The 23,982-nt window shown below is 34.8% G+C and overlaps 1 protein-coding gene across 11 annotated transcripts in view; it reads left to right on the top strand.

Moving 5' to 3' along the window:
• BIRC6 (baculoviral IAP repeat containing 6) overlaps positions 1-23,982 on the top strand; it is a 152,841-nt gene that overhangs the window by 15,014 nt on the left and 113,845 nt on the right. For all 11 annotated transcript variants that reach the window (XM_087823450.1, XM_016218957.2, XM_087823455.1 and 8 more), the window contains exons 2-10: positions 287-468; positions 3,125-3,262; positions 8,842-9,035; positions 11,780-11,891; positions 13,678-13,760; positions 14,793-15,015; positions 15,094-15,254; positions 18,152-18,210; positions 20,746-22,140. In XM_087823450.1, the coding sequence (XP_087679576.1) occupies positions 287-468; positions 3,125-3,262; positions 8,842-9,035; positions 11,780-11,891; positions 13,678-13,760; positions 14,793-15,015; positions 15,094-15,254; positions 18,152-18,210; positions 20,746-22,140 (2,547 nt within the window). The remainder of the gene's footprint in view (positions 1-286; positions 469-3,124; positions 3,263-8,841; positions 9,036-11,779; positions 11,892-13,677; positions 13,761-14,792; positions 15,016-15,093; positions 15,255-18,151; positions 18,211-20,745; positions 22,141-23,982) is intronic.

The raw sequence follows: 23,982 nt of genomic DNA on the forward strand, positions 1-23,982 counted from the left end.
TTGAGTCTAAGTTGTGTATATCATACTTACCACTTACTATTTCGGTTTATTTCTAAGAATAGTGATATTCTGTTTTATAACAGCAATGTAGCTGTCAAGCTGATAATTTCACACTGTTATTTTATCTGATCTACAGTATATATTTAAATCTAATCAGTTCTTATAATGTCCTTAGAGCAATTTTTTTTCTAGTCCAGGATTCTGTATTGTATTTAGTTGCCATGTAAACATTTATCTTGGACTATTGGTCTTAAAATCTTGTGTTCAATTTTTGTTCTTTTAACAGCTAAACCAGGTGGACAGGTGAAATGTCAGTATATTTCTGCCGTGGATAAAGTTATATTTGTGGATGACTATGCAGTAGGGTGTAGGAAGGACCTCAATGGAATCTTGTTGTTAGACACTGCTCTGCAAACTCCAGTTTCAAAGCAGGATGATGTGGTTCAGCTTGAATTACCTGTTACAGAGGTAAGTTAAAATACCAGTGTACTTTTCTACTTAATATGACCTCAGACCTATTAATGAAATTAGGTTGCCCTTGAAGGATATATATATATCCTGATAAGAACAAAGACTTAACTTATTGATCTCAACTTTATTTAAGTACTTGTCTTTCCTATGCATAATTGATGCTTGTTGAAGTGGTATTTAAGTGTGAACTGTATAGGTTAAAACACTGTAACAGGGACCCCAAAATACAATGGCTTAAACAGGATAGTTTCTTTCCAGTAACAGTGCAGGGCTAAATGTAGGGGCAACTTTGTTTACCTCAGTACTTATAGCTTCCATCTTGTGAATCTAAGACAACTGCTCCAAGTCTCATTATTTCCCATTCATAGGGACAGGGAGGGCAAAGGCCAGGGGAGCACATTGTGACATGACCTTCCCACTTTCCCTTTTCTTTCTCCCACATGCCCTGTTTCTGTCTCTCCCTCCTCCCTCTCTGTCTCTTTCTCCTTCATTCCTTCTTGTTCCTTTCACAAACTCTCTTACATATGTCCTTTTCACATTTACCCCTTTGGCCAGAATTTAGTCACATGACCACATCAGACTGAGAAGATTGGGAAAGATGTAGGTTTTTTTGGTTTTTTTTTAAGTGTTAGAAAAGGGGAGCATACATATTAGTGGACAACCAGTAATCTTTGCTATGTATTATATCGCTTAACAATTCTAGTCAATCCCAGTTTAAAATTTTAGCTATATGCATTTTTCTGTAGTGTTACATATTCATTACTTAATTTGTAAGAGTATCCAACTTAAAATTTTTTGTGTGCACTTATGTTCATATGTAATTTGAAAATACATTTTTAAAAATTTTGGAATTTAAATAATCTTAAATAGAATATAAAAGATTATAATGTGCTCCCTAAAAAAGTGAGATATTATTTCTGTCTTCATACCAAGTTGTTGATTATTGTTTTGCATTTGGAGATTTATATGGTTAATTGATAAAATCAATGTAGTGTACTTTCTATTTTGGACATGAAAAGTACCAATGTGCAGTTTAGATGTTTTTATTCTCTCTAGAAGGCATTTAAAAAAAAGATATTGATACATATCCACTTAGCTTTTACATTTAGTGTCATAGCACAGTCTTCTATTATGTGTTAATATTAAAATCATGTGCTTGGAAGTTAGAGTACTGAAAACAGAGTAGCCATCTTTTTGTTATTAGAATATCTGGTTTTGGGGCATGCCTAAGATCTTTAAACAGAGAATTAAACAGTTCTGCTTGTTTTGAACAGATTTCCTCTTTTTTTTGTTTTTGTTTTGTTAATATATCTTTATTGATTTCAGAGAGAGGAAGGGAGAGGGAGAGAGAGAGAAACACCAATGATGAGAGAGTCATTGAACAGCTGCCTCTTGCAGGCCCCCAACTGGGGATGGAGCCCGCAACCCAGGCATGTGCCCTAACTGGGAATCAAACCTCCATTTCCTGGATTCTAGGTGATGCTCAACCGCTGAGCCACGCCCAGCCGGGCTCCTCTTCTGATTTAAGGAGTTTGTAGATCAAGTGATATCTTAATAAAGCTGATGCCTTAATAAAGGATTTATATATTTACAATGGAAGAAAGATGGTATCATTGTTCAAATTTTTTGTTAAAAAGACTACAGAGTCACAATAAAACATTTGAACATTTATATGAGATAGACCCCCAAGTCAGTATTTTTCCTATTACACTGACTGAAATGCTAGGTATTTAGCTGTCTTCTACCACTTCCATGACCTTGCTGATTCTTACCATTCATTGCTGGATTTCTCTCTTTTTACCTAAATAATTACAACTCTTATTCACATAATATATTGTTTGTAGACCATCCAACATCCCAGGCATCCTTTACTATACCACATTAGTGTGTCACTCTCTTGCCTGAAGTACGGGGTCTTACGTTTGGTTGGATTAATGCGGATGTATTCTTTTTCATATATCAACCATATATTTCTGTTAAGGTAGTTTATATGGAATATATGGGCAACAATGCAAAGGGCTTTTTGTATATTACCTGCCGACCTAGTGAATGAATGCCTTCTTGTGTGGTTTTACATAGTTTGAGTATTTAAAGTTCATTGAAGGACTATACATTCATGTCTTTAAAATTTCACCTTGCCTGGCCGGGCGTGGCTCAGCTGTTGAGCATCGACCTGGGATCCAGGAGATCGGGGTTCAATTCCTGGTCAAGGCACATGCCCGGGTTGTGGGCTAGGCAGCTGATCAATGACTCTCTTATCATTGATGTTTCTGTCTCTCTCTCTCTCCCCCTCCTTTCCTCTCTCTGAAATCAATAAAGATATGTTTTAAAATAAAATAAAATTTCACCTCTATTTTTGTTCATGGTTTCAGCTTGTCCAATTTATTATTATTATTATTTTTTTTAATCTTGTTTTGGTTTATAATAGCTTCTATCGAAATTTTTACTGTGTGGTAATACACTGAATACACTGCTTTATGTAATTTAATTTTGTAGTAGTCCTTTAAATCATTAAATTTGTTAAGAAAAGTAAAAGTAGGCAAGCTTTAGTATAGTAACTGTCAGAATCATTACAAATTAAATTATTTGAATGAGGATCTGAATTTAACATTTTTTTGTTGTTTAATTTTCTGTAATCATCTTTTTCATTTAGGCACAGCAGCTGTTATCAGCATGTTTAGAAAAGGTAGATATTTCTAGTACGGAGGGTTATGATTTGTTCATCACACAGCTTAAAGATGGTTTAAAAAATACATCTCACGAGACTGCAGCAAACCACAAAGTTGCTAAGGTAAGAAAGTAAACAATGCCTTGTTGGGCTACAGTGGGAAACACCTCCGTGTGCCCACCCCCTGTCCTCTTCCCTCTCTCCACCTGCTCTGAAATAGTTCAGCTGCACATTTCCTCTCTGCTTTAAAAAACGTGCTTATAAGTCATCTCAAAGTTGAAACTATTTTTGCTTAAGTTTGACTTCAGTTTGTGTGAACTGTTTTGCTTCCTTTGTTCCCAAAGCTTCTGTGCTTGATTGGTTGAGAGTTCTGATGGAAGAGACCTTGTCAGATTATGAGCCTTGGTGAGAAATGGAATATGTCTTAGGAAATGGGACCATTTTGGGCTTTCTTTGAAATGAAAAAAATATATCTATATGTATATGTGTGTGTGTGTGTGTATATATATATATATATATTTTTTTTTTTTTTTTTTTTTTTTTGCATGACTAGGATGTCTGTGGGAGATGGTGCTTTGAATTAAATCCTTGGATATATTTTGTTAATTTCTTTTGCATTTTTCTTTTAAGATCTTTTCTAAGTTATAATTTTATACTACCTATAAAATTTCTGTACTGAAGGATATAATGCAGAAGGTAAAACCCATTTTCTGAAAAATAAAATTTGCATTTATAAGTTTTTCGCCTCAAGTATTATATGAGAATACTGTGATATACTGTCTTAGTTTGTTTGGACTGCTGTAGCAGAAACTTGTTGCGCACAGTTATGGATGCAGGGAAGTTCAAGGCGAAGAAATCAGCATGGTTGCCTTCTGGTGAAGTCCTTCTTCCTGGTTCATAGCTGGTGCCCTCTCATTGTGTCCTCACATGGTGGAAAGGGCAAGAGATCTTTCTGGAGCCTTTTTTTGTAAAGACATTAATCCCATTCATGAGGGATCAAAGGCCCTACCTACTAATATCATCTTTGGGGGTTAGGCTTTTAACGGGTGAATTTTGGGGATAGAGGGGACACAAACATTCCGACTATAGCTTATACCTTGTTTTTTTAAATTTAAGAATGTATCTTTAGTATCTTTTCATATAAATCCTCATAGATTAGCTGCATTTTTTCTAATGTTTATATTGAATTTTCTGTAGATTTACAATAATTTTATTAACCCTTATTCCATTGATAGGACTTTTTATTTAGTAAAACAGAAACCATACTCTGCATTCCAACAGATAATTTATTGTAAAGAATTGATTTAACATGTGTTTGAGAACTGAAAAAGTGAACAAGAAATGCTGGCTGAGGTGACACACAGATGGTAGCTACAGGAAGCAGCTCTCACCTGGGTCTGGGGGGAACAAGAAGTTAAGTTTGTCAGACCCTACAAACTTAGAGAAAGGACCCTGTGGTCCCAGGACCCAGATTTCTGAAGAGGAGCTGCTGCCCATCTGGTGCCTGTGGAACTTGTAGCTTGTGAAATTGAGACTCCTAGTTGAAGAGAGGTGTCCCTTCGCTGATGTTAGTACCTCTGAAGGAGCTCTATGAGACTAGTTCTGGGAATGCTAAGAAAATAACAAAAAACTGCTGGAAGAATCAGCTGCTGCCATCAGGTTCTTTGTTGAAACAATCCTGATAGCAATGACAAGTAGTAGCAAGGAGCAAGTTTTCCTCCCCTTATGCTTTCCAGTTTCCATCCTGTGTTCCTTTTGTGAGAACCCATCAGCCAGAAACTGGTTGGCAAAGAAGAAACAGAGTTTGTAGATTCCCAGCCCCAGTATGACAGAGAACTAAAGGGTAGGCCTGGCGCTTAGAGACAGTAGTTTAATAACAGGCATAGCCTACCCTTTGCCTACTCAGCATTTCCGTACACATTATCTATATGTATGTGAACTTTCATAGAACAAAAATATGCTTTTACTTAACAAGAGGCATTGTTTCTTTTTACAAATGAAGAATCTCTTTCCCTATTCCCCTTAAAGAGAAACAAGCTTCCAACAGATATTTTATTCATCCTTAGATATTAACTACTCCTAAAATTTAGTTACAGTCTCAACTGTTTAAGTAATAGAGTTCTGCTACCCAGACTAAGTTAGCTATAACTAAAAATTCCTACATAAAATAATAAGTCTACATATATTTGTCTATATTTTTGTGTCTGTATCTATCTAACTCATCCATCCATTTACCCATCAAATGTGTAATAAGGGAAGAAAAATACGCATAGCTGCTCTATCCCTCAATTTTTTAATGAAGAGGATATACTTTACATTTATAACCTCCTCCTCCTACTACCTATTCCATCTTCTCTTTGTCTTGAGCCAGCACTGCAACTGGTCAGTTGTCTTTATATGATGGAGTGACACAAGTCTCCTCTTGCAGGATCCAAATCCTCAGTGGTGCTGTGTTTAAGTTGTAGTCATCCATTCACTTTTACTATTAGACCTAGAAGGACTTAGAGGCATCCTAAAGAATCTCCTGGATTCTAATTAAGTTCTCCTTACCCCTGTTATTTAGCACCAATCCAATTTCCTTTGCTGGTTTTAATCATACCAACCAGTAGAATAACTTCCTTTCTTCCTGATGCTGGTTAGCAGTATTATCACGTAATTCAGTGGAACCATTGTTGTACCTTGGTGGAACCTTCTTCCCTTGGGACATAAGATCTTCAAAGCATAAAGTGTAAAACAAAGTTTGAGAATGGGTTATTAAGTATAATACTGACCCTGCTTAGGAGAAACTGTATCATAATTTTTTATTTAAAGCATAATCCTGTAAGGTAGAACTCCAAACTTTCAGGCATCTCTCCCAACTAGTACTGAAAATGAGTCTTTAGTAGGGTATTACACTTTTTTGTCACTCCAGCTCCTTCTGGATGATACCACTGTTAGACCAGTCAATTATATGGGTAGGAGCCTGTTGTAGCTTTTTTCTTTCCTTTGAAGTGCTTTCTTGGTCAGAAGCAAAGAGTTGTGTGGAAAACCATGATGGTGCATAAGTCATTCTCTTAGTCCACAGGCAATGAAGTAATATGACAGAAGCATTGTGGGTGGAACAGGTAAATACATATCCAGAATACATACCTGTTACAATGAAGACAAATTGCTGCCCAGACCTTGATGGAAGGAACTGAAATATAATCAACCTTCAATCAGATAGCTGGCTGTTCCCCCTGGAAAATGGTGTCATATTGGTGGCTCAGTTTTGGTATCTGCAGATTAGGCAATTAGCAACAGCTGTAGCCTGATTAGTGTTGGTGAGGGGATGTTCATATTATTGCGCTTGTATATACTCTCCCCATCTCTTTTGGGATGGCATTTTGCATACAGCTCCATTGAGCAAGCACTGGATTAGCTATGGAGAGAGGGTGAGTGACATTCCTATAATGTGTATAATTTGTCCATTTCCTCTGGAATGGATGCCTTTTGATGAGGATTCATGTATTTCACAGTTATTTTCATACTCTTTATTTTGATAGGTCTAGCTGTAGACCTTTACCCTTGACTTCCTTGTTAATAGTCTTCTAGTCCTGATCTGCACAAATCCCTGACCATCCAGTCAAAACATTAGGTACTCTCCATTAATCAGTGAGGATCTTTATTTCTAACTCTCAATTCAGGAAAAGAGAACAGTCAAATGTACTGGTTGAAGTTCTGCTTACTGAGAAGATTTACCTTCACCACTGTCCTGATTGGGCTATGATGCTGCTGCCATCCACTTTGGGGTGGTACCAGCATAACATGCAGAACTATCTGTAAATCAGAGCCAAGGGTTTTCGTCCTTAGTTACCTCATCATAAGGAGTTCAATGTGGAATGAGAAGGAGGCATTATGACAAGAGTAGGTATTGTAGAAGTCTGAGTTACTTGCTTATTCACCTTGTCCAAAACTTGCCTTTTGGGCTTTCTCAAGACTGATCTCATAAAAACCACTTGAGCCCTATCCGGTTTTGCTCAGTGGTTAGAGCATTGGCCCTTGGACTGAAGGGTCTCAGGTTTGATTCCGGTCAAGGGCACGTACCTTGGTGGCAGGCCCTGGTTGGGGTGTGTGTGGGAGGTAACCAATTGATGTGTCTCTTTCACATCTCCCCCTCCCCCCCCTTCTCCTCTCTCTGAAAAGCAATGGAAAAATTTCCATGGGTGAGGATGAATAAAAACACACCATAAAAACAACCACTTGAAAGATACTTATCGTCTTGTGCCCAGTATTACAGTTCAGTGTGTCAGGTAACACCTACTTCGTGATGGATAGCTCTGATTGCATAGATATTTGTCTGATGTTTTAGGCCAGTCCAGTGTTACTATCTTGTAATTTGTGAAAGATCACAACATTTTCTATTCTTCACTACACTCACTGTGTAGTGAAGTGCTGTGCTACTGTCTTGTGATGCCTGAAAGATCACAGTGTTTTCTGTTCCCCAGTGTACAGTGACTGTAGTGAATACCCACAGATGCTTTTGAGGGGGAGACTTATAATTTACACTGATTAGTTGAGACATTGTTGTAGCATTCTTTCTCAAGGGGATTCAGCCCTCCTTTCAACCAAGAGGCTCTGGATGTATGAACAGGTTAGGTCTAGAAACAAAGAGGCTTTCATTCTCTCTTTTAAAAATTTTAATTTTAATTTAATCAATTAATTTTTATTAAACATATAGAGAGAAACATCAGTTTGTTCCACTTACTCATGTGTTATTTATGCATTCGTTGGTTGTGGGGCCCGAACCTGCAACCTTGGCATATTGAGATGACTCTCTAACTACCCAAACTACCCAGTCAGGGCCTCCTCTTTGTTTTTTTTTGTTGTTGTTTAGCAATTCAAGTCATATTTCTGGACACAAGTTTTTCCAGTTATATAAATAAGTAATAATTTAAGTAGGCTGCCTAGGGTGTATTTCAGAGAGTGGGAACCATAGGCGAGCAGGGACAGGATATAAAGGTGAAATTACTTTATAGACTTCTAGGGGAATACTACTTATCATAACAGTTTAACCTTTTAAATAATTATTTTAATATTAAATAATTATGGCTAACATTTATCAAATATCTACTCTGTAAAACACTGTACCAATTCTCACTTGAATTCTCATGAGAACACTATATGAATAAGTATTTGTTTTTCCCCATTTCACATAAGCAGGAGATTGAAGTTAATTTGATCAGGGTACCATAGTAAAAATGGGCTTAGAATCCAAGTCTGTGTGACTATAGATCTATGCTTTTTAGTTACTTTTGCTGGATTATGGTGACAACAACAATAAATGCATAAGAATCTGCTAAGCCAAAGTAATTTCTCATCTACCTCAGTAGTGATAAATTGTACAACTATATTCTTATGAATGGAGATATTTGAGTGCCTAGTTTGTGCTTAACATTGTATATGTGCTGGAGGAATATTAAAAGTTACAGATGATTTTAGTTATCCTTAATTGTGGATGGGATATGTGAGAAGGTGTGCTACCATCTGGTTCTAAACTGTGTTTTTGAGGGTGATTAATTGAGATTTCATTTTTTGCTAGTTTCTGCTTTAACTGGTGAATTATTGGAGTAAACTGACTTGAGACTGATAAATAGTTCTTTATTTTATAATGTATATGTTATGGTTTTGGCTAAAACTGTTGAGTACATTTTCCTTTGCTTACACTCCCCATTTTCTTTCAGTGGGCCACAGTTACATTTCATCTTCCTCATCATGTGTTAAAGTCCATTGCCAGTGCCATTGTGAATGAACTCAAGAAAATAAATCAAAATGTTGCTGCCTTACCTGTGGCGTCCTCAGTGATGGACAGATTGTCTTACCTCTTACCTAGTGCACGTCCAGAACTTGGAGTGGGGCCAGGCCGTTCTGTGGACAGGTATAGCTTTGCTTATAAAGAGTTATGACACTGAGACTGAATTGATTAGTTTTTAAATTAACCAAGAGCAACTGTAAATTTGATGATGATTAAAACATTTTTCAGAATGTTTTTGAAAACCATTCACATTGTCATTTCTATCAAAATGCTGAAGTGAAGTAAACTGCCACTTGAATTGTTGTTTGTTTTGGTACCTGGAAGGTATTTAAAGGGATCGTAAAACTATATTTTCAAACTTAAAAATACTATAATTATTCACTGTATAAGAATTATTTTTCTCATTGAAATTTTGTGATCTCTGAGATAAATTTTTAAAAATTGATTTTAGAGAGAGAGAAAAGGGGGAGAGAGAGAGAGAGAAACATCAATTTGTTGTTCTTATTTATGCATTCATTGGTTGATTTTTTTTTTTTTTTTTTAATATATCTTGATTGATTTCAGAGAGAGGAAAGGAGAGGGAGAGAGATAGAGACATCAGTGATGAGAGAGTCATTGATCAGCTGCAGCCCGCAACCCGGGCATGTGCCCTGACTGGGAATCGAACCCTGATCTCACCTGGATCCTAGGTCGACGCTTAACTGCTGAGCCACGCCCGGCCGGGCCATTGGTTGATTCTTGTATGTGCCCTGACTCGGGGTCAAACCCATAACCTTGGTGTATTGGGACCATGTTCTAACCAACTCAGCTACCTTGCCAAGGCCTTTGAGATAAATTTTGATAAACTAAAAAACCCATACCAGAATCTTAAGTATAAAAGCTATCTATTACTTTCTATTTAAAATAATGAAAATATTTTTAAAAAATTAATTAGGATAATTTTGAAGTAAGATTTTTATGCTGCCTGTCCTCTACTTAAAGAGTATTATAAAAATCATACCTCAGCCATCATTTTCTTCAGTATTTACTGAGGTTCTACTTTGTTTAAAACTAATTAAAAAGCCAGTAATGCATTCATTTAAAAACATAAATGATTTGTTATTTGAAATAACATTTATAAGATTCTTATAAATCTGATAAATGAAGTTTAAAAATGCTATACTGAAATATTAAATTGAACAGTTTTGATTAAGTTCACATTTGCTTTCACATGTAGCATTTTATGTTTTCACATTTTCATTGATGTGAATTATAACTTCCTATGCTTTTTTCTGAAGTACATTTGTAAATTGTACATGCTCATGTTAGCAAAGGCACTACTGAATGAATTAACTTTTAACTTCTATTATCTTAAGTCTGGCTTAAGTTTGCAATATTTAGTAGTTTATCTCTTGGTAAACTGCAACTTTGCTTAACCAGTTGCCTTTTAAAAAAAAGTGATCTTATTATATAAATAATACTCCTACTAGTTGTATTAAAATTTGCAAAGAATTTTTATATTCCATAGTAGTATTGTTATCTCTATCTTTTGGGCAAAATGTAGAAACTAATTTTTAATGTGAATAGCTATTAGGTGATAATGTGCTGTGGCTATCCTTAAAATATCCTTTGGAATATCTGGAGAGGGGGAAAATGTGTACTTAAATGTTTCTTGTCTGAGAGCTATAACTATCTTGAGATTATAAAACACCTCAGAGCTATTTTCATTGCAAACAGTAGCAGGATTTTTAAAGAAGTCAGTGCAAGCTGTGGTAAATATTTTAATTTAGGAAATGCGTTGATTGGACAGGATATTCAGTGTTTCTGGAGGTGTTAAATGTATCAACATTAATTTTGATGTAGTCTGTGTTTGTTTCATTATGAGGACCTTGATGAACTTAGATCTGTTGGAGGTTTGAATTAGGTTTGATTAGGTGTTATTGCTGTTCTGTTTGGTAATGTAACTAAGGGGACAGTTTCCCAAGACTGACACAAGTCTTGACATCTATAGCCTGTAAAGGAAAAGGCTTTTCTAACCCAATGGTGTTGTTTTTTTTTTTTTCCAAACCAGAACACAACTATAAGTTAAACCTAAGATCACTAGCAATATTATAGGAAGTCATGTACTAATTTAAAGAAAAATTGTTTTTCTGATCTCATTGTGATGACCTTTACCACTTTCTCTTTTTTTTTTCTTTCTTTCCATTATCAGTTATTGTTTGTGTTAGGAGGAGTAAGCTTTGCCTACCAGTTCTTTCTTACTTGAAGCCATTTGGACTTTTTCTAATTTTGGTATGATCCTTTAAAGAAATACTCTAACGCTCTATGTTACAGATTCACGCTCGGTGAACTCACATATTTTAATATGAAAACATATGACGATTTCCTTTTTTGATAATTCTGTGGAGAGTACAACTTTCCTGGAAAAGAATTTTTCTGGAGAAAGAACAAAAAACTACCTTCTACTTAAAAAATATTAAATTAGAAAATACCTTCTCAGTATGGTTGAGATAAAAACCACTATTTCTTTTGGTTGTGATTTTGTCCACTTATACAGAACTTGGCACATGATGAAAGCATACAGTTCTCTGCCTCTACATTTTTAGATTTCGTATTTTCTGCTTGATAATTATGCAACATTGGTTAATTAAATCTACCCCTGGAATTGTTTGTCATTTGTGACCATTAATCAGGCTTCTTTTTTCCTACCCTGTTTAAGAGAAATTTCTTATAGTGATCATTTTTAGTTTAAAATAAGAATTTGAACATGGTCATTAGACCATTCCCAATTTTTGTTAAAAATCCAGTAAAATTTTTTCTTTAGTGTGAAATAGTGTCACTATCATTTGATGTCTAACTTCAGTTACATAAAGTATTTTTACTTTTAGGTCATTAATGTATAGTGAAGCTAACAGACGGGAGACATTTACATCATGGCCTCATGTAGGCTATAGATGGGCACAACCAGATCCCATGGCTCAAGCTGGATTTTATCATCAGGTAAAAAGGATTATCAAAAAAACACCATTTTTTTGTTTTGTTTGTTTTTTTAACTTTTTCAAAACTTATTTTGTGTACCCTCGGTGTGTACTTGTATGTATGCCTTTATGTGAGTTTTTCTTGTTCTTGTTATACCTTTGATCATAATATCTAGACTGGCTATTTCCTATGTCATGTATTGTGTATGAAAAGAAAAAAAAATTGTTAAAAATCACTAACAACTGAGTTAATGCTTCATAACTATTTTCTTTCAGAAAGTAGGCAGTATTCTTCAGATACACTTTTTAAAAAGTGTTCTCTTTGGATGAGTGTTTATTTTCACTTTTTGACTTCTGCATTCATAATAGAGAAATTACTTAGGGTAATTTAATAAAAGCAACACATTACATTTACTACTGAAATTCTAATTTTATTTGGGATATAAATTACCTGTATACTAGATAACTATAGTAGCAACATTGTGTGTGGCAAAATGCAACCTGAATCCATAAAGTATTGAAAAATTGATTAAGCATTGCACAGAAAGAGCAATAATTAGTCAAGGAAAATAGTCATAGTTTTATGTAGGAAAAGAGGCAGGTGTACATTGTAAGGATTAGTGTGACAAAAAGACATGAGAATAGGACATTATGGAGAGCTTCACTGAACTAAAGTAGAGTGAAGTTAAGAAAAATGGGTAATATACTGTTTAAAATAAACACCAACTGAGTACTGTATAGACTGGCTTGCCACTGTTTTTACCCCTGCTAAAGAATACAAGATATCTAACATATGTCAATTTTTATCAAGCTTGCTTATTTAATTTTAGATTTCAACTAAACTTTGAAGTACATTGAAGTTACTGCCCTTAAGAATCTGCAGGGTGATTATTCCTTAGTTATCTTGAAGTGTTTCAGAATATGTTAACTAAAATTAAATCAGAATATCATATATATTTGAATATTTTATTCAGCGTTTTTCAGATTTTCAGTTAGAATCATTTGGAGACTGGCTAATATTAGAATCACTTGAATTATTTTCTTAAATTAAGAGTTAAATATGGACCATTTTCCCTAACAATTTATCTTCCTATTTGGTGTCATTTCCTAAAATAGTCTCTGTGACGGGATGACTTAATATTTTTCTTGTTGAATTATTATTGTATTCCATCTTTGCAAAGAGATCGAATCATAGGTTTTCTGGAATCTTCTGCCTGTGTTGGGGCTATTTTTAATCTTCTAAAATAGATAATAAATTTGCACCTGCAGACACAATAATTGCAAATTAGAGTGAGTGATCAGAAATAATACTACTTGTTTTTAGAGGTATGTTTCAGTTCAGGTTTTGTTACATAATTTTATATATATATGTAGCATGTTGTGCCATGTGTCTTGAAGAATATTACATGACTAAGGTTCACTAGTTTGCAGTTCCTTTTTACTTGCCCTTTCTTGTGTGGTTGTATGGGATTCAGTTTGTAATAATAAACCTGCTAGACTATTTCCTGTCTTAACTGTATTTCAAATACTTTAGTAATATAATCAGTAAATGCTAAATTAGAGATTACATGTGTGCTTCCATGTTTGATTTAGTTGCCATTTTCTGATGAAACACAACTTTTCAAATAAAGCAGCAAATTTATAAACATTTGGGGATTCAGTGTATTGCTGGAACCTAATAGTGGAGGCTAATTTCATTTTTTCAATATAGAATTTTACCTGAATTTATTAACTTTTTTAGAAGAATTTTTGTTACAAAGCTATTTTAATGTTGATTAACCTTGGCTGTCTTCTTTATAAATTTGCAGCCTGCCTCATCTGGAGATGATAGAGCCATGTGTTTTACTTGTAGTGTATGTCTTGTTTGTTGGGAACCTACTGATGAACCTTGGTGAGTCTTGATTATTCTGGACATAACAGACTAAATTAATTCTATAAACTTTGTACTTTTAAATTTTACTTTTTGATCTAGATATGATAATATTCATGTCTTTCTGCCATCAATATTTTTGCCTTTGTCCCGAGAGGGTGAGGTAGCACTCTTTCACATCACTTGACATACAGTATCTTTAAGGTCTTTCACTTCCTAAAATCTGTACTTGAAAGTGCCAAAGAATAGCATCAGACTCTGAAAACCAGGAGATGATGATAAAATAAATGAAAAGAGCGTGATTAACTTCAGCTGTTTAATATTGATCTCTTGAGGACAGGCTGTCAGTGGGGAACCTACAGATGAGGGTCTTACGATTTACGTTTAAAAATTTTTTTAAAATTTATTTTATTTTATTTTTTTAATCCTTACCTGAGGAAATGTTTTTTATTGATTCTAGAGAGAGGAAAGGAGGGGTAGAGGGGAGAGAAAAACATCGATGTGAGAGAAACATTGATTGGTTGCTTCCTGTACGTGCCTCAGCTGGGGGAACCAACCTGAAACCTGGGTATGTGCCCTGACTGGGAATCAAACCAGTGACCCTTTGGTGCATGGGACTATGTCCAATGGAGTCACACTGGCCATGGTTCTTCTTTGCAAACTTTAAATATAAAATACAATATTAACTACTGTTACTGTACTGTACATAAATGAGAATTTTACATTGAAACAGAGTAGTTACTCATTTAAAGATGTAGGAAACCAGTGTGAGGAAATATCAGAACTTGAAACAGTTTTATCAGTGTGTTAATACAGCATAATTTACACTGTCGCATTTATTCCTCCATTTCATCTGAGACTATTTGTATTGAATTAAAGTATATAATAACTGCTATTATAAAGCTCTGGTTGAATGTGTTAGAGTGATGTTGATAAAATTGAATGATTTGGTATTTGAGTGTTTTTAATAAGGAATACCTGTTTTTTTCAAAAAGAAAAGATGATACCATTGTTCTGTTTTAATGTACAAACTTTTTCTTAATTTATGTAAAGGTCTGAGCACGAGAGACATTCCCCAAACTGCCCTTTTGTGAAAGGTGAGCACACACAGAATGTGCCATTGTCAGTCACTCTCGCAACAAGTCCTGCACAGTTTCCTTGTACAGATGGAACTGACAGAATATCTTGCTTTGGATCGGGGAGCTGCCCCCATTTTCTAGCTGCTGCAACGAAACGAGGAAAGATCTGCATATGGGACGTTTCTAAACTTATGAAGGTATATTTTAATTTTGAAGTAACAGATTAGTAGTTTAAAAAAAAGTCAGTTATAAACTTAGACTTTTCATTTGTTTAGGTGCACTTGAAGTTTGAAATTAATGCATATGATCCAGCAATTGTACAACAGCTTATTCTGTCGGGAGAACCAAGCTCAGCAGTCGAATCAAGGAGACCAACTTTGGCGTGGCTAGAAGACTCCTCTAGTTGCTCAGATATACCAAAATTGGAAGGAGATAGGTATGTGAATTTGTTTTATTGGTATTTATAGAAGTTAAGTATTTTCTTTTCCTAAATCGTATATTTTCTTTTTATATATATATATATATTTATTGATTTTATAGAGAGGAAAGGAGAGGGAGAGAGAGATAGAAACATCAATGATGAGAGAGTCATTGATCTGCTGCTTCCTGCATGTCCCCAACAGAGGATCTAGCCCGCAACCGGGCATGTGCCCTGACCGGGAATTGAACCCCGATCGCCTGGATCCTGGTTCGACGCTCAACTGCTGAGCCATGCCTGGCTGGGCTAAATTGTGTATTTTCTTAATTCTAATTGAAGAGACAAAAAAAATTATTAGGTCCACAGATTAGCGAATAAATGTTTGGTTGGAAACCTGAAATAGCTGTGTGATTCTTTCAGAAATGCTATAGTCTATAAAATGTACTTAATTTTCTACATTAATATATCCAATTAATTGGACATAATTGCTGCATTGGAAAGTAGTCTAAATAACGAAATGAAACCCTTGGATTAGACTTGTACTTTCACATTCTACTAAATCTTTTCATAAGGCAATTGAACCAAATGGTTTTAGTTTCCCCCTTTTTTCAGTAGCACTGCAAATTATAGACATACTCCTGAATAATGACATAACTTGTGGCTAGGGAGGATGACCTAATTATTTAAAACAATTTATCAGTAGCCAGCAGAGTTTAGGCATGATAATTATTGCTATAGAAACATTTTGTTAAAAATTCTGTGCTGGATTCTCTTCCATTCAGCTTTTCTGACAGATTCCTGATTTCTGTAGCTTTATTTGATCTATGTGGGTTTCTTTGGATAAATACCCAGAAGTAGAATTGCTGAGCTGTGTTTTATCTCTTTGTTTTAAAGTCTATTTTGTGTGGTATAAGTATTGCTACCTCAGCTTTTTGTTATTTAGATTTTGTGAAAACTCCTTTTCCATCCCTTTGCTCTCAGTCTGTGTGTGCCTTTCTATCTAAAGTGTGTCTCTTATAGACAGCATATGTAAAGGCCTTGTTTTGTTACCCATTCAGTCACCCTGTGTCTTTTGCTTGGAGCACTTAATCTATTTACAATTAAAATAATTTTTTATAGATATGTATTTATTGATATTTTATTCATACTTTTGATTCTTTTTTACTTTTTCTTAAAGAAGACCCTTTAATATTTCTTGTAATATTGGGTTCATGGTGATGAACTCCTTTAGATTTTTCTTGTCTGGGAAGTTTTTTTTTCTTCTAAATATGTCTTTATTGATTTTGGAGAGAGGGAAGGAGAGGGAGAGATAGAAACATCAATGATGAGAGAGTCATTGATCGGCTGCCTCTTGCACGCCCTGGACTGGGGATGGAGCCCGCAACCTGGGCATGTGCCCTGACCGGGAATCAAACCACTATTGCATGGATCCTAGGTTGAGCCATGCCCGGCCGGGCTGGAAAGTTCTTTATCTGTCTTTCAGTTCTAAATGATAGCTTTGCTGGATAAGAGTAATCATGGCTTTTCATCACTGGGAATTCCAGCAATCGTCTGTCTCAGCCATAATTCTTGCTGTTTTTCACAGCTAGAAGTTATGGGACTTCTCTTCCTAGAACTGGAACCCTGGGCTGGGGGGCCATCTGTAGGGCCAGGACCCCTTGCATTTCAGGGGGAACCTCCACAGCTGACCAAATTTAACCTTAGTGAGCATGTTTTGTCTCTGTGGTTTTCTTAGAAGTTAGTGAAAAATTAATAGAAGATAGTAAAATTATTATGTTTTCTGAACACTAATTTTAATTAGAAATTTTATCTTGGGGATTAAAAATTGAATGAAGATATACTTTTAAGATTATACACAGGCCAACATGTGACCTTAGATTAGGGTTAGGGTTATAGTATTGATATATCAAAGCTAAGGTGCTCCTGTAATATTAATTTGTTAAGTTTTTAAAACATTTAAAACATTCAAATATCTTATTTTTTATGTTTTTTTTTTTTTGTAGAAGGTTTTGTGTCATGTAAAAGGCTTTAGGAAATCCAGTGGCTATTACATAAGTAATGCATGCTTATTGTAGAAAAGTTAGAAAATAACTAATAATTTGGAGAAATTTATGGTACCCATTATCATGTCATTTAGTTATGTTAACATTTATGTGTGTTTTTTAATGTGTGTGTAGTTTTTTTTAACCTGTGTGTTTCTAAATGTTTTGTTATAATTACATATCATGAAATTTACCCTTTAAAAAGTATACCATTCAGTGATTTTACTCTTATGATTTTATCATATAATAGTATGAGAAATTTTCTATCATAGAATAATATTTTCAAAAGATTATTGTCTTAACTCCTAACTTCTGTGTTATAATAGTTTTCCTGCTTGTGAAGGAGTTCTTAACAGCTCTTCCAAAACAAATACACCAAATACAAAACTAAAAAGAAATGCATGTGTGTGTGAGTACATATATACTCACATATTTATACAACTCTTCTGTTTGGTTTTAGGGTAACTTTATTGAATTTAGTAATACAATAATTATTAAAGTTTTACTAGTAAAAGCTTGTGCTTGATTTTATTAGCTGCCTCTCTTTTGTCCTTTTATTTAGCCAAACTATCCTTAGTCACACCTTAACAGTCTTCAAATTCCCACAAATTCTGTTATAAATTTTTAGAGTCTTCCACACCCTATTTCGGGTAGACATTTATTTAATGATTTAAGATGATATATTATCAGCATTGTTAATCAGTTATGATCTCAGAGTACTTATATATCATTTAAGCCAGTTTTAATAGTTCTTATGATGCTTATATTCCAGATATAAAGCAGTGGTTGTTGTAATATTGTACTTTTTTTCTCCCCTCTCTCATGTATACAATTTTTTGAAATTCAAATTATATTTTTACTTTGTCTTTTAAGTGATGATTTACTGGAGGATTCAGACAGTGAAGAGCATTCCAGATCAGATTCTGTGACAGGTATGTAAAAAATGTTAGATAATCTGTTTATATCAGAGATCTTGAATTAGTATTATATAGTGTTTCATACTTAAATTTTAAATGGTACCTATTTGAGCCAGAGGAAGTAAAGGGACAGTTTTATCAAATTTTTGTCACAGATATCAGGGAGTTGACATTAAGCTCCAGAATATGTTCAATTTATTTGCTTAATGTATTCTCCTATTAAGTAAAAGTAATGTTTAAATTAAGGTTTTGTATTTCCAAAAGAAAACAAGGGAATAGAAAATGCATTTTTAAGTGTAAATTTATAGACATTTAGGCTTCAACTAAATGCTGCCTTGTTATCCTATGAAATACTAAAGCAAATGAATATGCTTCATATTTTAATGTAGTTATGGTACAGGTAAGGCTAATAGTGCATCTCAAAATAGTTTACTATGTCAGAATTCAAATCTATCATTTAATTATAGTCTGATAGCATTTTCTAATATATAAAATAGTTATACTAACATCTGTTAATTAGTGTTTTGGGGATAATGGAAGTAGCCAGTATTTTTAAAAAGTTACCATTATTACATTGTGGCTATTCTCTAATGTCAAATCTCATGAATTAAGGACATGTATAACTTGTTAAATCTCTGTAGAAGAGACATGGTTTTGTATGTGTAGTTGTCAAAAGTTATAGTTAGTATAGAGTAGCAGGTGCTTTCTTAAATTATAATTTGTCATGAAATCCTTTTTAAATCCACCAAACAATACTGCTCTGGTTTTGGATTAACCCGTAGTTGTCTTTTGAGGTAGTTCTTAGAAATGAAGAAAATTAACAAAGATGTAGGAAAATGCCCTAAATGAGGTACAGTTGTGTAAGTAGCTTTTGAATAATTAAGATTTCATTTAAACACGTTTAGTCTTATGATGTTAATGTTCTTTTCCATCTTTGTTGTCCTTTTGCAAAAACAGAAAAGGGCTACTATTGCGTATTCTGAATTTGATAAATAATAAACTGGTCATTGGTCACCTGGAAACTTGGTTAGAGCTTGATCTCTTCTACCAAATAGCTCTTTGGTCTTGTCAAGTCACTTTAACTCTCTGGCCCTCAGTGTTTTCTCTGTAAACTAGTTGAGCATCCTTAAGAGTTATTATGGTGTACTACGTGTTATAAAAGTCTCACTATTGACATTTAATTTCAAGTCAAGATTAGTAAATTAGTAGAGTAAATATATAAATATTGTATGGCAGTATACAGGCTGCACGTGAATATAGCCAAATGAATGGTAAATAAATGAACAGCTCCATTAGGACAATTAAATTGTTGAGTTTATAACTAAAATTTTCTTCTGCTTAGCTAGAAATGGTTTCAGTTTTAGGTGGTCACATTGACATTATGTGAAGTAAGAAAATCTCAGAAAATTCTAGATAAAGCTGTCAGTGAGCATTTTGAAGAAACTGTTAGTGAACTAGTTAGTAAACAAAAATGGTACAGAACTCTCAGTATATCTTAAATGTTTGATGTTCCATGAATCTTTCTTGCTGATTCCTTTACTTGGGCAGCATTCAAACTTTCATGCAATCACCTTGAATTATTTTATATTTCTGTTACTCTTCTGTGTACTTGCCTAAAATTGTAAGGCCAATTCTACTTTGTTTTTTGTATTTCCACAAGTTACCTAGAGTGGTCATTATATTGTTGTTGCCTGAGTGATAGTGGTTTGTTCTATTCAGAAAAAAACAGATTGGTTGAAACTTTCAGTTTGGTATCAAGAGATTTTTACCTGGTTCAGGGTTGACTGATATCTATCCTAGGGTTTTGTGTAGACAGAGATGGCACATTTGGAGCATTGAGCCAGACATGACTTTTGTACTATTTGTAAGGGGACAGCTTGAAGAGAATAGACTAGATAAAAGCTCAGTAAGGTGTACTATGTTGACTTTAAATGAACTAAAAATTAGCATATAATATAGAGACGTTACAATTTAAAAAGGACACATTTTGGGAACATTTTTCTTCTTTTTTGTAAGCTGAGGTTAGAATTAAATTTCATGCTATGACAATCGATTGATAATTAGTATGGTGGGATAGGAGAGAGGAGAGGATGCTATGACTTCTAAATGGTAAAGGAAAGGGAGCTGAGATTACAATAATGTTTCATGCATATTCAAAGTACATAAGTGACAGATACATAAATAGTATTGAGTGCTTCTGGTTTAGAATTAAATGGTAGAATTCCTATTATTTTCATATTAATGATGTGTTCATTCCTTAACCCTCTTATTCTCCTAATTAAAAAAAAAAGGTTTTGCTAACAAATTGTCAGGTAAATATATTCTGAATTGGAAATGATTTTGAGTTTCTTGGTTACCATTATGGTTTTTCTGGGTAGGTTCATCTCCAATTTGATTAAATTTCCTTTAAAATACTTTAAATTCTTCTACTTATACAATTATAATTCATGGACTAGATGAGTGAAAATAAAAATTAACAAAAACCTCACACTAGAGATTTTGATTTACATTCACAAGGCCATTGCTAATGAATATTGTTCTTTTTCAAAGGGCATACATCACAAAAGGAAGCCATGGAAGTGAGCCTTGATATAACAGCACTCAGCATTCTCCAGCAGCCAGAAAAACTTCAGTGGGAGATTGTTGCAAATGTGCTTGAAGATACTGTTAAGGATCTTGAAGAACTTGGGGCAAATCCTTGCTTAACAAACTCTAAGAGTGAAAAGACAAAGGAAAAGCACCAGGAACAACACAACATTCCCTTTCCATGTTTATTGGCTGGAGGTTTATTAACATATAAATCTCCCGCTACCTCACCCATTAGTAGTAATTCTCACAGGTCACTGGATGGTTTAAGTAGAACTCAGGGTGAAAGTATATCAGAGCAAGGGTCAACTGACAATGAATCCTGCACTAATTCAGAATTAAATTCTCCTCTAGTGAGGAGGACTTTACCCATTTTGCTGCTTTATAGCATCAAGGAATCTGATGAGAAAGCAGGAAAAATCTTTTCACAGATGAACAACATAATGAGTAAAAGTTTGCATGACGACGGTTTTACAGTTCCACAGATTATTGAAATGGAACTGGATAGTCAGGAGCAGTTGTTGTTGCAGGATCCTCCCGTGACTTATATTCAGCAATTTGCGGATGCAGCGGCCAACCTTACCTCTCCAGATTCTGAGAAGTGGAACTCTGTGTTTCCCAAGCCTGGGACTTTGGTTCAGTGCTTGAGGCTGCCAAAGTTTGCAGAGGAGGAGAATCTTTGTATAGACTCAATAACTCCTTGTGCTGATGGAATTCATTTGTTGGTAGGACTGCGGACATGCCCTGTTGAATCCTTGAGTGCAATAAATCAAGTAGAGGCCTTGAATAATTTAAATAAATTAAATTCTGCGCTATGTAATAGACGGAAAGGTGAGCTGGAGTCCAATCTTGCTGTAGTGAACGGTGCAAATATTAGTGTAATCCAACACGAATCACCAGCAGATGTACAGAGTCCTTTGATAATTCAGCCTGAGCAGAGGAATGTTAGTGGTGGATATTTAATACTTTATAAAATGAATTATGCCACTCGGATAGTGACTTTAGAAGAGGAGCCAATAAAAATCCAACATATCAAAGATCCCCAGGACACAATTACCTCGCTCATTTTGCTTCCACCAGATATATTGGATAATCGAGAGGATGACTGTGAGGAACCTATTGAGGAAATGCAGTTAACCTCAAAGAATGGCATTGAGAGAGAAAAAAAGTCTGACATTTCTACTCTTGGACACCTGGTAATAACCACTCAGGGAGGATATGTAAAAATATTAGATCTTTCAAATTTTGAAATTTTGGCCAAAGTGGAACCTCCCAAAAAGGAGGGCACTGAGGAACAGGATATGTTTGTTTCTGTCATTTACTGCTCCGGCACAGACAGGCTGTGTGCATGCACCAAAGGTAAGCGATTGGTTTGTTTGGTTCATCTACAAGCCTTATAAAGTTACTGTACATTGCATTCGTTGATGTGCATACCTTGTATGAATTTTAGATCCATGCAGATAGAAATTTGTTCTTTTATAATGAAGTGGTAAATCTTTCTACTGTTTTAACTGTTTTTAAAACTTTTCTACTGTTCTAGATAAGGATTCTAATTGTAAATAAGTTAATAAGTATCTCAGAAAGTTTTTTCTCTCCTTTAACCTCAAGAAAACCTGCTGTTGTTTCTGTGAGTCTTGACTCTGCATCTGTTCAAATTTGTGGCCTTCGGCAAGTTACTTTAAACTCAGTACACCGTTGTTTATTTATTTATAACCTAGGATAAAAAGGCCTGTTTCCAGGCTGGTTAGATGAAATGATGTATGTAAAGTTTCTGGCACAGGCATTGGTTCTTATTTCCCTCTGAAATAAAAATATTTAGCAAGTAATTACTACTTTTGCCAATTTTTAAAATTTTATTTACTTCTGACCTCTGGTTGATAGTGAATCAGTGAGTCATTGATGGGCTGCCTCCTGCGTGCCTCCCACTGGGAATTGAGCCAGAAACCGGGGTTTGTGCCCTGACTGGGAATTGAATCATGACCTCCTGGTTCTCAGGTCAACACCCAACCACTGAGCCACACTGGCTGGGCAAAAAAGCAATGTTTGAAAAGGATTACTGACAATATCAGGATGATAGTTTCGTAGGAATTTAGGGCCAGGAGATATTGAAGCCTAGGTAACTATAGCCAATACTTGGCAGAGGAATTGGTTTTGAGAAGAGTTATATATCTCATGTGGTTCTGGTAAGAATTAACCTGTTTTTCCTCTCTTTAAAAAGATTTCAAGCCCAGCCAGGCGTGGCTCAGCGGTTGAGCGTCTACCTAGGATCCAGGCGATCCAGGTTCGATTCCCGGTCAGGGCACATTCCCGGGTTGTGGGCTCGATCCCCATTCCGGGGCGTGCAGGAGGCAGCCAATCAATAACTCTCTCATCATTGATGTTTCTATCTCTCTCTCTTCCCCTCCTTTCCTCTCTCTGAAATCAATAAAGATATATTAAAAAAAAAAGATTTCAAGACTTTAGCTAAGAAGGATAATGGTGAATGTCATGGTTCAGATTGCCTTCTTTGAAATACATCAAGTGAAATAACATGGGGAAAACATCTTCAAATAACATAAAAACCTAACAGAGTTAACTTGAAAAATGAGCAAGACAGAGTAATTTTAGATTAATAAAACTTTGAATTAGAATGAATAAAGTTCAGAAAAACCATTAAAATACTATGTAGTATGAAGGATAATATGAATTTATTGATCATGTATAGCCAGTTCATTATTGTTAGAGCTTTACCTCTATTAATTTGTTTAGTCATCGTACCAACTTATGAGATATGTGCTATCATTGTCTCCATTTTATAGATAAGGAAACTGAGGGAAAGAGAGGTTAAGTAACTTGCCTAAGTTACAGAGCTAATAAATGACAGAGTCAGCATTCAGACTTGGCAGTCTGTCATCAGAGTGATTATAACTATGTTATACTGCCAGAATGTACCAAAATCTGAAGACTCGTGTGTTGACTTTTTTGGAGACTTAATCTGAAAGATTCAAACACTGAAAACAATTTTATTTGCCATTTGGCATGATGTCACTAGTGCCTGTGTTAATAATTTTAAAAATATATGAGACGATTCTCCAACTTAAGATGGTTTGACTTAGGATGTTTTGACTTTAAAATGGTGCAAAAGTGATATGCATTCAGTAGAAACCAGCTGGGCTAAGCTATGATGTTCAGTAGGTTAGGTGTATTAAATGCAATTTCAGT

Source organism: Miniopterus natalensis, chromosome 13 (assembly GCF_054644295.1).
Source record: "Miniopterus natalensis isolate mMinNat1 chromosome 13, mMinNat1.hap1, whole genome shotgun sequence".
In the NCBI taxonomy this organism is placed as follows: domain Eukaryota; kingdom Metazoa; phylum Chordata; class Mammalia; order Chiroptera; family Miniopteridae; genus Miniopterus; species Miniopterus natalensis.